Source organism: Arachis stenosperma, chromosome 5, assembly GCF_014773155.1.
Source record: "Arachis stenosperma cultivar V10309 chromosome 5, arast.V10309.gnm1.PFL2, whole genome shotgun sequence".
In the NCBI taxonomy this organism is placed as follows: Eukaryota; Viridiplantae; Streptophyta; class Magnoliopsida; order Fabales; family Fabaceae; genus Arachis; species Arachis stenosperma.
Window position 1 is genome coordinate 130,713,155 of NC_080381.1, and position 13,473 is coordinate 130,726,627.

Here is a 13,473-nt window from a genome sequence, read left to right on the forward strand (position 1 = left end):
ATGATGATAATGAGAGATGATGATGATTGATTTTGATTTTAATTGTGAATAAAGTAAAATGAGATTGAGGGTGAATTTGTTAACTAAATTGACTCTGATTGAGATATACCTATCTGAGTAGATGCAGTGGCGTTGTTCCACTTACTCCAGGTTATGGTTTGATTTTCTGGGGTAGATGCAAGGATGGTAGTTTTGTCCCTCTCGCTTTCAGTTTATATTTGACTCTTTCGAGGTAAATGCAGTGGTTCACCCCCACTTGCTCCTGGTTGAGAATGATATGTGATTATTTAAAAATTTATCTGAGTCACGAATTTTCCTGGGTAGATACAGTGGATCGGCTCCACTTGCTCCAGGTTGAAATTTGAGATTCTGTTGACCCTCCGTCGCAAGATGTGGTCGGACACTTATACCTTTTCGAATGTTCCCCCAATGCATTTGATATATGAATATGAACTTTTGAATTTGGAAATGCGTGCACGCAGAAACTGTCCAGGATTCACTACCGGACATGTCGGGTTTGGCTATATAACCGACAAATGAGCTCATCAATCATAGGACAAACATGTATCATATGCATTTGTTTGGGTGTGCATCTTGTTTTTGGTTTGCCTATTTGAATAATTGTATCTATCTTCTATTGATCTAATTGTTCTATTTGTGCTCTCTTTTTGTGTATTCTTTATATTGTTTTGTCTATGTTTGAAAACTGAAAGATCCTTCATGCTGATGGTGGTGACACTGAGGATTGTTCCTGATGTAATAATGGAGGTTGAGGCAGATTAGACTTGATATTGTCCTGATACTCCAGTTTATGTATTGATGGGTAGAAATGAGCGATGTAAGTTTGTTGGATAGAAAGCCCTTAGACATGTCTTTGGTCATTTTTCCTTATTATCCACTTTACTTTACGGAATTGTAAACTAAAGAAAATTCATTATGATCTTTTTAAAGTAAATTTTCTCACATAACTTTTCCAAAAGGTTATTTTAAAAATAAACTATTTTTATAATAAAATTCTTTTTATTTGCAAGTATTTCTTTATTTTGATGGTATTTTCTTTTCTACTGAGAATTCGAAAGGATAATGTTCTCATCCCTTTTTATATCTAACACTTCAGTAACAGGTTCGGGAAATTTTGGCTCGAACCAACGACTGAACTATAAAGCTATATGTATTTGTATTTTTTGTTTTTGGTTTAGTTGAGATTTTTTCTCTCGTCATTTGTCATTTTGAGTTTTTAGCGAGGCAGGACTTGTATTTGAGGAATTTTGAATAAGTATATGTATTTAATATTATGTGGATATAATTATGTGATTAAGTGGTTTAAAGTAAAGATTTTTCGATTTCTTAATTAAAAATCCGGTTTGTATTCGCAAATGCTCAATATTAAATAAATATAGTATAAAATTAAAAAAATAATGGTAGATAATACCTAAATTTTTAGTATAATTATGAAGTACTAAAAATTGGGGTGTTACAATTTAATACTACTTATTTCCAAATTAAACTTAAATAATATACCATATAACTAAATACTTCGAATACTGAATTTTTTGTGACGACCTACTATGGACTACGAACCAACTACAATCTAATGGTGTCTTATGAAGACAATTAATTTGTTATCTTAGATTAAAATATGATTTCCTTTAACAAATTCAGAAAGCATTTTGGCTAAATAACAAATTTTTGTGTTAACATTTAAAGATAACTTTTTTCTTCACCTTTGCAAAACAGGGCCTATAAACATCAGATACACATACACCCTTCTAAGTAATAGCGTAATAGAAATTCAATTTTCTGGTGGATTGTGCGGCTCATCCAGTGAGTCATCTCCAACCCTTATTTGTTGCACTCGCATTGAAATCAAAGCTCAAGAGGGATCTAGTACAACACACGTGCCAACACCAAATTTTATTAATGAGAATATCTATATTTTTGTAGGGGTGAAGTTCTTTACCGTATAATTTTTATTAAAGAAAATATCTATATCTTTGTAGGAGGTGAAGCTCTTTACCGTATAATTGACTTTATTTATTTGATGGTGATTATTTGGATAAAGATATTTATTTCATCTTTTTCTAAAAATGGTTTTATGTTATATTTTAATTAGTTTTTGTATAATTTATTTGATATTTTTTATTACATATTATTAAATTCTTTAAAAAAATTTATTTCTAAAAATAATAAAAAATATTTAATTTGGATTAAAACTAAAAAAGTAATAGATTAACTATTAGACTTTTTTTAAATTATTTATATAAAAAAATATATCACATTCATCAAAATATATATATATATATATAAAATAAGCTCCAACCTCTTAAAATTTTTACAAATAAAAAAATAATTAATTTATATTCGTACAATATATAAAACAATTACTATATTATTATTATATTATAAATTAAAATTCACTAATTTAAATTTTTTTTTCGTTTTTAATATAAGCATTAGAAATAAATAAAATTTTTATAACTAAATGTAGTGTAACAAAATATATATAATATTAATTAGTTCTTAAAAAATTATAAAAAAATAGTTTCTTTCATTTTAGTAAAATAACTATTTATTAAAGTAGATAAATTAATTATTTTCTTCTCATATACAGTTTTTTTTAAGACATAAAAGTAATTAATTAGAACATTTGTTTAAGATAATTAAAGTCACTATTTCATTAAATTTTTAATTTAAAGAGAAATCCTAGTTAATTTTGGTATAGAAATTTTGAATTTGAAAACATTGATAAAAATTATGTTGAATTTTGATTTATTTTATTCTCATTTAAATTAATCACTACATAAGTTAAAGTTCTGTTTTGAAGTTATATTCGAGCTTTAATCTGATTTTTAAAGTTTCAATTTACTTAGTTTGATTTTTTAACTTAGGTATCCATGACTCATATTAGGATTTTAAGTGTTTAGTTGAAAAAAATTAAGGTAAAAAAAATTCAATTGTCACATCAAATAGTCGCTAGAACGTATAAATGTAGCAGTTGTTAGTCCATTTCAGCATGTCATTAATGATTTTGTGAGTCTGTGACAAAAATAATATCAGGAACCAACGTGAGTCATAACTATTAAGTTGGGAGACTAAATTGAGTAAATCGAAATTTTTGAAATTAGATTGAAATACGAATATAATTTCAGAGACCAATAAGTATTATCTCTTTGTTGACAATTAAGTTGTTTTAATGGTAATTAAGATCTAATAATGGTTTATAATAAAAAAGCAGTCTTTTGCAATAATGAACCTATAGTAGTAGTTATGGGTGTTCATAGATTAAATCATACTCATAAATCCACAATATTTATCCGTATCTTATCTGTAATTTGAGGATATAATCTGATCTATAAGATGATCGGATTGGATCGACTCGGATCCACACTCTAATCAGATAGAAGTAAATATGTTTAAAAAAACCGGACCCACACTCTTTTTATTATTATTATTATTATTATTATTATTATTATTATTATTATTATTATTATTATTATTATTATATTATTATTATTATTGTTTTGTACATTAAAAAATAACAGGCCAAATTATTACCATAATACACTACAACAAATATGGCCTTTAGCAACGCCAAATTTCGCAACGCCTTAAAACCGTTCTCTTAGATAGGTTTAGACAACGGTTTTTTAAAGTGTTACTGTTGAATTCAGTTTTTCATCAATTTCTAGCAACAAAATAAAACCGTTCTTTTTTATTATTTTAAAGAACGGTTTTATAACCGTTACCATGATTTGGCTTTAAACAACGGTTTTTTATTGTTGTTTAAAGAATTGTACAAAAGAAACGCATTAAAACCGTTGCCAAAATGCTACACTTTAAAACTGTTCCATTAGATGGTCTTAGACAACGGTTTTTATAGTGTTGTTGTTAAAGTTCATTTTTTCATTATGCTATAGTAACAAAATAAAACCGTTCTCTTTGACTATTTTAAAGAACGGTTTTACAACCATTACAACAATTATTTATGAAACAACTATTTTCTAATATTATTTAAATAATTGTACAAATTAAACAATACTAATAAAAATAATTTCAAATAATTATATAAATTGAAACTATTTTTTCTATAAATACTGAATTTATAAAATACTCAAAAATTATTGTTATAGATAAATAACAAATATTATTTTAAAAAAATAAAACTAAAATAAATTTATTATAAATATTATATATTATTATAAATATATAAAAAATATTATATTTTGAACACATAAGGGTAAAATAAATTTATAATAAATATTATATATTTTTATTATAAATATATAATAAATATTAATATAAAGAAATAAAATTAAAATAATTTTAAAATAAATATTATATATCTATTATTGATTATTATATAGCAAATATTATTTTTAAAAAAAATAAAATTAAAATAAATTTATAATAAATATTATATATTTTTATTATAAATAATTATTTTGTTATAACAAATATATATTTTTTTTTTAGAAATAATTATTTGAATTTAGCAATAGATTGATAAATAATATTTTTAAATAATTTTAATATAATATATTAAATTTTTTTAGTAATTATAGTATATTAGATTTTAAAATTATTATTCTATCCATCCATTTTTATCAATATATCTATTTTATCTATATCCTCTTATAAAATCTCTCATTCCTAACTAAATTCCCAAATTAACTAAAAAACCCTAATTTCCAAAATTTAAAACCCTAAACACCCCCCACTAAGCACACAACCCCCACTCATAAACGTAACACATACACACACACGGACAAGAGAGGAGGAAGGAGAAGAGGACGCCGCCGGCGGGTTAGGTGCCGCCGTCGCCGTCGTTGCCAAGCCCGAAGGAGAAAGAGAGTCCGCAAAGGGAGAGTGAGGGACGGAGAAGAGAAGCCGCGCTAACCCCGCAACGCCACTGCGTCGTCGCCTCCGTTGAGCGGTCGCCATCATCGTGCGAGAAAGGAGAAGGAGCCGTCGAGGGGTCGCTGAGCCGCTGCCGTCGCCGTCGCGTTCGTTTCTGTCACAGAAGCTTCCATTTCCGTCACTTTCATGTTGCGGAGAGAAAGAACTACGCATGAGTCAGGGGCCAGGGAAAGGGAGCCACCGCCGTTGCATCCTGGCTACGCCGCCGTTCAATTCGTTGTTTCATCATGGCCATGGAGAGGAACGTGAATGGAAAAGGAAACAGGGAAGCTGCTACTTGGGATTTGAGGAAAACGGCTCTGTTCTGCCTCGCCTCTAGGTTCTGCAAGTTGCCGGAGTCCTCAGCCGCTGGGAACCAGCACTGGAGCTACCCAGAATCACTACTGCTGCTGCCATGGGAGCTGGTATTGGAACCACTGATGGAGCTGCTGTGTTTAGTGATTTTCGCGAGTTGTGACATCGAGGTAGGGAATATTTTATTAAATTAAATATTTTAAACTTTGAATGCTTGAAAAGTTTACTGGATTATTACGAATAGTTGAATGCTTCATATGTAATGGATTTTGGTTGTAGATTAATTGTGTGACTGGTTGTGCCTCTTGTTGATTTTACGATAGTAAGGTAGAACATGTTGATATGTGTATGCTGTAGTCTGCAAGAGTGTGTTGCGTGAGTACCATACGACTTTACAAGCAAAATCTCTGCAGATTTCTGGTGACTTTTGTGAGGTAATGAACATTGCCAGCATTACAAATCCAACATCATTCAAAGATGAGGTTTCTAGGTGGTTTATAAATGTGAGACATTCTTTGCCTTTGAGCTAGCTTTGGGGTTGAGTTAAAATAGGTTATAGATTTCCTGTCTCTTGGCAATTTGTCCATCAATTGTTGTTACTTTTACGTTTACAGTTGAGTTAAAGACTCCTGATATTATTCTTAATTTCTACTATTTACTTTGTTGTTGTCAAATGATGGCCTTATTCTGAGCTGTTTTATTAGTGCTGATTTGATTTTAGTGAGTTCATATGGGTTGATGTTGCTTTAGTTTAATTTCTAAAAGTTACACGAGCATTCAATATGTTTGAATTGGGAATAAGACTAAAACAATGATGAATTTTATGTTTTGTTAACTCTTGAGATATGTTTAAATTGGCAGATATCAAGTGAAGAAGCTATAGAAACTGCAAAGCAACTAATGCTTAAAGAAGGCCTGTTTGTAAGTTCCCTAATGTATGTGTATTAGTATTCTGTTGTGACACTAGTAATTTATTAACTTTATTGTTGATGCTGAACCTGTTGATTTTGAGAATAATGGAATTCTCTGGCTCCCTCCTGAACCAGAAGATGCAGAAGACGAGCGAGAAACTTTTTTGGTTGATGAAGATGATGAAGACAATGACGGGAATGGGAATGCCATTGGTGAGTGGGGATATCTGTGCAATTTAAACAGTTTTGGAAGTGGAGAGCATCGCCACAAGGGTAGGACAAGTGAGGAGCAGAAGAACAAGGATAGGACAAGTGAGGAGCATCGACGGCTGCAGATTCTCGAACCGAAATCAAGGGTTGATATCGGTTCTTTTCCCTAGGTCTCCACGTAGGGTTGATATCAATTCAATTTCAGTTTCCAGCAAAGGTTAAAAATATCTCTGCTTAGGGTTTTAGCACTTTACAAAGGTACTCTCCCAGGCTCCAATTCTCTTCTTTTTCTTCTTCACTGTGCTGCTCTTGTTTATATTTTTTTAATCTCCACCTTGTTTTTTCTTCATCTTTCGATTCAATTTATTGTTGTTTATATTTTTTAATTTCCGCACTTGACAAGTTGAGAATTATCTTGCTATGCTACCTATGATATTGATATATCTCTTTTCGTTTTGGTTTTCAATCTGCTGGTTTTATTTCATTGGTTATTGCAAGGGTTTGATCAAGGAGCTTGAAATTTGATTGATAAATAGCTCTCTGAAACTAATAGTTAGGTAATGAAGCGTTAAAAATGGTTGGCTTTTGAATTTATGTTATTGATTAGGACAAGAACAATGAAATGATTTTATATAGTTTGAGTGTAACAAGCTGAAGTAAATAATTTTCTTTCTGCACTTCTTTGTTTTTCGTCTCATGTGTGTCGACAATCTGGTTTTTGTTGTTGAAATACCATATATAGAACATAATAATAATAATCAAGGTTTACGGTTTACTTCAGGTTCCAACGATGGCTTTCTTTGGTTGAATTGGGAATTTACTCAGAAATGCTGCAAACAAGCAGATCAGTTCAGAATTGCTCCCATCCCCATCTATTCTCCAGGAAATACGGTGCATGTCATCTGCTCCAAACTCAAAACTGTTCATTGGAGGTGCATTGAAGTTTGAAATACCTTATAAGTTGCATCCATCATGTTTTATTTTTGGTGTAATGTAGCTGATACTAATAATATAATAGATATTGATATATGGATAGATACATATTAACATTTCCTCTGTTGCAGGTATTTCATATTCTACTGATGAGTAAGGTTTGAGGGAGGCATTTCAAGATATGGAGAAGTTGTTGATGGTATATACAATTACTCATTTTTTCCTATGCAGACTCGATCCATGGCAGGGAAACCCTTTTGTTTGAGGAGACTCGGAAAAAGCAGCATTGTTCTTATTCTGAAGAGTTTGCAACCCCCGAGAGAGCTTGAATGAACAAGACTCAGAATTTATAGGAAGAAATGCTGATTCTGGTTCAAACTTGAGGCCTCAGAATTTATAGGAAGCAGCATTGTTCCAAAAATATGATGAAGAAATGTCCCTGTTAGACAGAATTAGTGCACAGAAACTTGAGGAAACAGGTAACAATACATCATCCATAATTATTAAATTTAGAGTTTAATTCATTAACATAGTTGCCTAATCCATCTTCAGAGTATTTAAGATCCATGGAAGCCTCTCCAAGATCAATTTCAGAGCGTATTTGCATCAAGTGTGAAGAAGAAAGCATGTGATATAGGTCACAATAACCCATATGGTGAACTAGAGGCCGCTTATGTTGCTGGAATTATTGGGTGATTGTGTTGTGGATGTTGGAGCTATGTTGCAATAGCTACTATTATTATTCTCCATCTGGTTGAAGCTGCTGCAGGTTCCATCACTGACTACTGGAGAGGATGCTACTAATGTTGGCAACAATTGATGAAGAGTGAGGGTCTCTTGGCCGGAATTAGTCTATCACATTATAATAAAGCTTCCAGTTTAGTGTTTCAATAAACACTCTCACATTCTTTTGTTATTATATTTTTTGCAAACTTAGATGATATTGTGGATCTTACAACAATTTTTATAAATTTGATGGGAAATGTTCAAATTTTTTTCTTTAGTGACTTCATTCAAATAGTTTAGATTATTTATTGACATTAAATAATCTAAAAAAAACTGAAATTAAGTTCATTCACGAGAAAACTATTGTAAATAAAAAATTATATATCACAAAAAAATCGTTGTCAATAGTTACAAAAGACAATGGTGTTAAAACCGTTGCCAAAACACGACTCCAAAGGTAACGCTTTAAAACCGTTGTTTTAAATGACTATAAAATGGCAATGGTATTAAAACCGTTGCTGAAAACGACATCAACAGTAACGCTTTAAAACCGTTGTCCTAGATGGTTATAAACTGGCAACGGTTTTAAAATCGTTGCCAAAACCTGGAGCCAACGGTAACGGTTTATAACCGTTGGCTATGTGAATAATAAAACCACAACAGTTTAAAACCGTTGCCTATCCAGTTACGATTTTAAACCGTTGTCATGTTAATAGGAACGGTTAGAAACCGTTGCTTGTTGAGTAACGGATCAAAACCGTTGTCTAAAATTTTCCGTCAAAACCGTTGTCTATGCCACTAACTGTGGCAACGGTTTTTCTGTTACCGTTGCCTTAGGTAAAAAACCGTTGCCTTTGAGCATTGGCAACGGCCGCATATACCACAGGTCAAAAACCGTTGCCAAAGCGTTGCCTAAAGTTTTGGGAACGGTTTTTCAATCTACAACAACGGTTTTTGACCGCTGTGAAAAGCCTTGTTTGTTGTAGTGATATAATAGAAGTATGGAAGTTTATCATTCTTCTCTAATGGAGGAAACAAAATTCTTTTCAATAGTTTATTTAACGTTTAGTAGAATAAAAATAAATTTTATTTGAATAAATTTTAGTACAAGTTTAATATTTTTATTCATCATAAAATATTTATAGAATTACTCGTAGATAAATTTTAGAAAAAAGAAAAAAAAAGCATGATTTTTAATTTTATTTTTAAATAAACTTTATTTTTAATTTTAAAATAAATTTTTATTTTATTTTTAATAATATTAATTTTTTACTGTATATAATTATTTAATTATTTTTAATCATATATAAATAAATTACTCTTAATAAGACTTTTTTGTGTTATTGAATTATCTTTTTTAAAAATAATTAATTATTAAAATAATTAAACTTTTCACAACAAAAATAATAAAAAAATTATGAATGAAAAAAATTAACCATCGTGATAATTTTTTGTATTTTTATTCATATTTTAATTATAAACATAAATATAATTTGATTATATTATTTATGAAATGTGATTATAGATGTAGATAAAATTTGGTTATATTCCTTATATATAGTTTCATTGTATTGTATTGCTTATAAAGTTAGGTTATAATTATGACAATAGAATTATTCTGGTATTTTTATATGTGCGACTAATTAGTGGTGTTAAAACATTACTCTTAATTATAAATAAGATTTATAATTTAAAAAATCAAAGACTCAATTAAAAAGATACAAAAAAGATGATGTTAAAATATTCTAACTCTTTAAAATAAAAATATTCGAAATTCAATTAAAAATTATTTAAAATTTAAACTCAATAAAAATTTATATTCAATGTGTTTTGTATTAAATATATTTAATAACCTATTATATTATATTAGTTGAAATTACCTTTTATAATGTTAATTTTCTAATAACACTTTATTAAAAAAACTATTTTTTTAAAATTTTTTAAAAACTAATTAATATTATATATATTTTATTACACTACATCTTGTTATAAAAAATTTATTCATTTCTAATGCTTATATTAAAAATGAAAATAAAATTTAAATTAGTGAATTTTAATTTATAATATAATAATAATATAGTAATTGTTTTATATATTGTACGAATATAAATTAATTATTTTTTTATTGGTAAAAATTTTAAGAGTTTATTATATATATATATATATTTTTTGATGAATATGATATTTTTTTATATAATTAATTTTAAAAAAATTTAATAGTTAATCTGTTATTTTTTTGGTTTTAGTCCAAATTAAATATTTTTTATTATTTTTGGAAAGAAAATCTTTTAAAAAATTTAATAATATGTGATGAAGAATAACGAATAAATTATATAGAAACCAATTAAAACACAATATAAAAATATCTTTAAAAAAAAGATGAGTTATTTTATTTATGATTTTACCATGAGTACAATAATAGTTCATGATCCTTGTACTAAGTGCCACATGCCGAACATCTAATGGTTAGCTACGTGATGCAATAGTAAAGTCTTCAAATTAGTCCCACATTTCTATTGGAGCAATAAACTTCTGAAGCCTCTCATGCACCCTTGATGTTTCTACCCCAACTCTTGCTATTTTATCCTGTTTAAATTAAAGTAGACCGCGATTCAATAAAATGATGAAATGAGACTTTTTTTTATTCTCATAAATATAGTTGTCAAAATTAAATCGGCCTGATGAGTTCAACTAAAAAAACAGTTCAAGCCGGATTGAGCTGTTCAAAACTGGACGGTTTGCGCGAACAGCAGGAAAATCAAAATCAATGTCAAATGGTGTATAAGCACACATCCCTTGCACATGTGATTTATGAACTCTCTAGGCGATGCTTAACTTCTTTTAAAAAGGAGAATGCAAAGAAATTATATAACTATGACCGAGTCATCCAATTCAATTGTGATCTATCAGTTGAATTAATAATTCAGTAACCTAAATCGATTCGATTATTGATTCAGTTTTGATAATTATCATGGTTCTGAAAACCGGATCGGACCGGCCGGTTCAACCGGAAAAACCAGAAACCGGTTAGTTAACCAATCCGGATAAACTCAAAAACTGGCCAGCAAAAAACTAGTAAAAAACCGGTTGAATCGGCCGGTTAATCGGTAAACCGATCAAATCGGTCGGTTTTTTAACGGTTTTTTATTAAATTAATATATTTAAAATTATTTTTAGGTTTTTTAATAATTTTATTTAATATTTAATTAAACCGATTGAACTCCGGTTGAACCCCGATCGAACCATTGAACCATTAAACCAGTAACATCACCGGTTTATTGACCGGTCCGGTTCTCGCAACCTTGATAATTATATACATAACTAATGATAAAAGAAATTAAGATAATTATTTGCTCTCTATTTTAGGATTCATGTTTTCTTTCCTCTAAATAATTGTCTTTATTTTAATTAGATTTTATTTGGAAAATAATATTAGTCAATCCAGATGGCTAATTACAAGAAGAAAATTATTTGAAAATTAAACTGAAAAGTACCTGAGCATGAACAATGTAAAATATTTTGTCCCCCACAGTTGAGAAGCTTGCAGTAACAACTTCAGCACCTTCTTCCTCAAGAACATTAATAACTTCATATAACATGAAGGTCTTGTTTCTCAATCCACAAACCAACACAACTTCTATGCCGGAGCCAAATTCTCTCAGCTCAAGCAGTGGCAATTTAGTGTCCATATTTTTGCACATTATTGTATTATTGTTGTTGTTTTTTGACTCCATCATGACGTGCTGCTTCTGCTTCTTCAACTCATCTATTCTTTCTCTCATATGCTTTATGTACCTTGCTGCCAGATCCAGCTGGTCTTGCTGTGTTAGTGTCTCCTAAACTTACACAAATATCAATTCATTCAATTTTCTTAATTAAAGAATTTAAAAAATGAAAATATAATCTAAGAATAATATATACTAGACAATCAATTTTTTTTAACCATGATTAACCAATTTTTTTTAAGTTATTTTATTTATCTTAAATTCTAGCCTAAATTATCAAGCCTTAACTGTAGATTTTAAGTTATAAATTCTAAAAAAAGTTGGTTAATATTGACCAACTAAAAATTAATTATATATATATATATATATATATATAGAGAGAGAGAGAGAGAGAGAGAGAGAGAGAGAGAGACCTTGGATTTGGAATATTGTGTGAATCTATGGTTGGGAGGAATAAGAGAAGTGAGCTTGAAGCAGAGAGATTTCATGTGAATTCTGCGGTTCCTCTCAATGGTTTTGCGATCAAGTTTGGAAGGCTCATTACTTGTGCTAATTGCTTTCTTCATGTTCCCTAATCAACTCCACTCAATGCCACAAACAAGTACTTTAGTTTTTGTGTTGGATCAGCATAGACATATATATGTATGTTATTAGGACGATTAATCAGTTTGTGAGGACAGAGAGGTTAGAAGCTTATATAGAGACAAGAGGCTAAGACTAACACGGAGAAGAAAGTGGTCTGTGCATGATAGTTGCATAATATTCCATTCATTATTGGATCTGTAATTATTCATCTTTGTTTGTTGCTAACAAATTAAAACTTTAAGGCCCAAGCCAACAATAATGACAACTAACTTCTCTCTGGATTCTGCTTATGTACAGTCATGGTCTATCTCTTTCGCCACATGCTTTGCTCAGGGACGGACATAGGGGGGGGGGGGGCGAGTGGCGGCCTCGGCCCCCCCAACTTTTTTTAAGAGTAATAAGTTATTATGTATAAATTAATTTTTTTAAAAAAATATTTACTATTTAGTCTAGTATAAATAAAAATTCAGTCTAATTTAAATATTAATAATTTTTAATATCTAAAAAGTAAGTAACAATATTAAAGAAATCTAAAAAAATATTATTACTAATATTTTTTAATTAAACAAAAAATTTCAAATATCATAAAGTGAATTCTTTTTCTTCTTGTAGCCGTCTTTTTTTATTTATTTGGTATTAATTCTCTCTGTTTCAACTGCTACAATTAAGAGATCTTTTTCAACTATGAATATTGTGAAAAATAACTTAGAAACAAAATAAAAGATGAATTTCTTGATAATTTTCTTTTAATTATATTGAAAAGAAAATTACTGAAAAATTTTACACAAATTCCATTATCGGTGAATTTTATGATATGAAGAATCGACCATTTCGTTAGTAAAAAGTATACACATATTTCTTTTTACTTTAAAATATATTCTCTGTCAATATAATTTTTGTAATACATCTTATATTATATAATTTTTTTACATAATTTTTAATATTATATGTGTTATTGGCTCCTCCATAATATCATTTCTGGATCCGTCGCTGGCTTTGCTTATATATTATTAGTAACTTAGTACTTTTTTAGATTATTACTATATATGGATGCATACTGTTGTGATGATGCTTATTTAATTTTCAACAAATCGTTTTAGGCTACAATCTTTCATCATATGTCTCTGTCATAGGAGTGATTCTATTTTAAATAATTATTAGAGAGAAATTAT

General features: G+C 29.2%; 2 protein-coding genes and 1 long non-coding RNA gene across 6 annotated transcripts; 2 read left to right on the forward strand and 1 right to left on the reverse strand.

Moving 5' to 3' along the window:
• Window positions 1-4,938: 4,938 nt before the first annotated feature.
• On the forward strand, window positions 4,939-6,490 carry LOC130979757 (uncharacterized). Of its 4 annotated transcripts, none has more exons than XM_057903295.1 (3): window positions 4,939-5,381; window positions 6,073-6,146; window positions 6,258-6,490. In XM_057903295.1, the coding sequence occupies exons 1-3, from the start codon at window positions 5,145-5,147 to the stop codon at window positions 6,292-6,294; spliced, it is 348 nt and encodes a 115-aa protein (XP_057759278.1). In that variant the 5' UTR covers window positions 4,939-5,144; the 3' UTR covers window positions 6,295-6,490. The 4 variants fall into 4 exon arrangements, with proteins under 4 accessions (XP_057759278.1, XP_057759279.1, XP_057759276.1 ...); XM_057903296.1 differs by having other exon boundaries at window positions 6,261-6,490; XM_057903293.1 differs by having other exon boundaries at window positions 6,073-6,132.
• A 1,096-nt stretch (window positions 6,491-7,586) lies between these two features.
• Window positions 7,587-8,264, forward strand: LOC130979758 (uncharacterized). The gene is made up of 2 exons (XR_009086723.1): window positions 7,587-7,744; window positions 7,818-8,264. It is a non-coding gene; the product is annotated as an uncharacterized LOC130979758 (long non-coding RNA).
• Window positions 8,265-10,380: 2,116 nt separating this feature from the next.
• On the reverse strand, window positions 10,381-12,484 carry LOC130979756 (transcription factor bHLH162-like). Its single transcript, XM_057903292.1, has 3 exons — window positions 12,130-12,484; window positions 11,486-11,827; window positions 10,381-10,577 (listed from the first exon to the last, which is right to left on the reverse strand). The coding sequence occupies exons 1-3, from the start codon at window positions 12,280-12,282 to the stop codon at window positions 10,491-10,493; spliced, it is 582 nt and encodes a 193-aa protein (XP_057759275.1). The 5' UTR covers window positions 12,283-12,484; the 3' UTR covers window positions 10,381-10,490.
• Window positions 12,485-13,473: the final 989 nt, after the last annotated feature.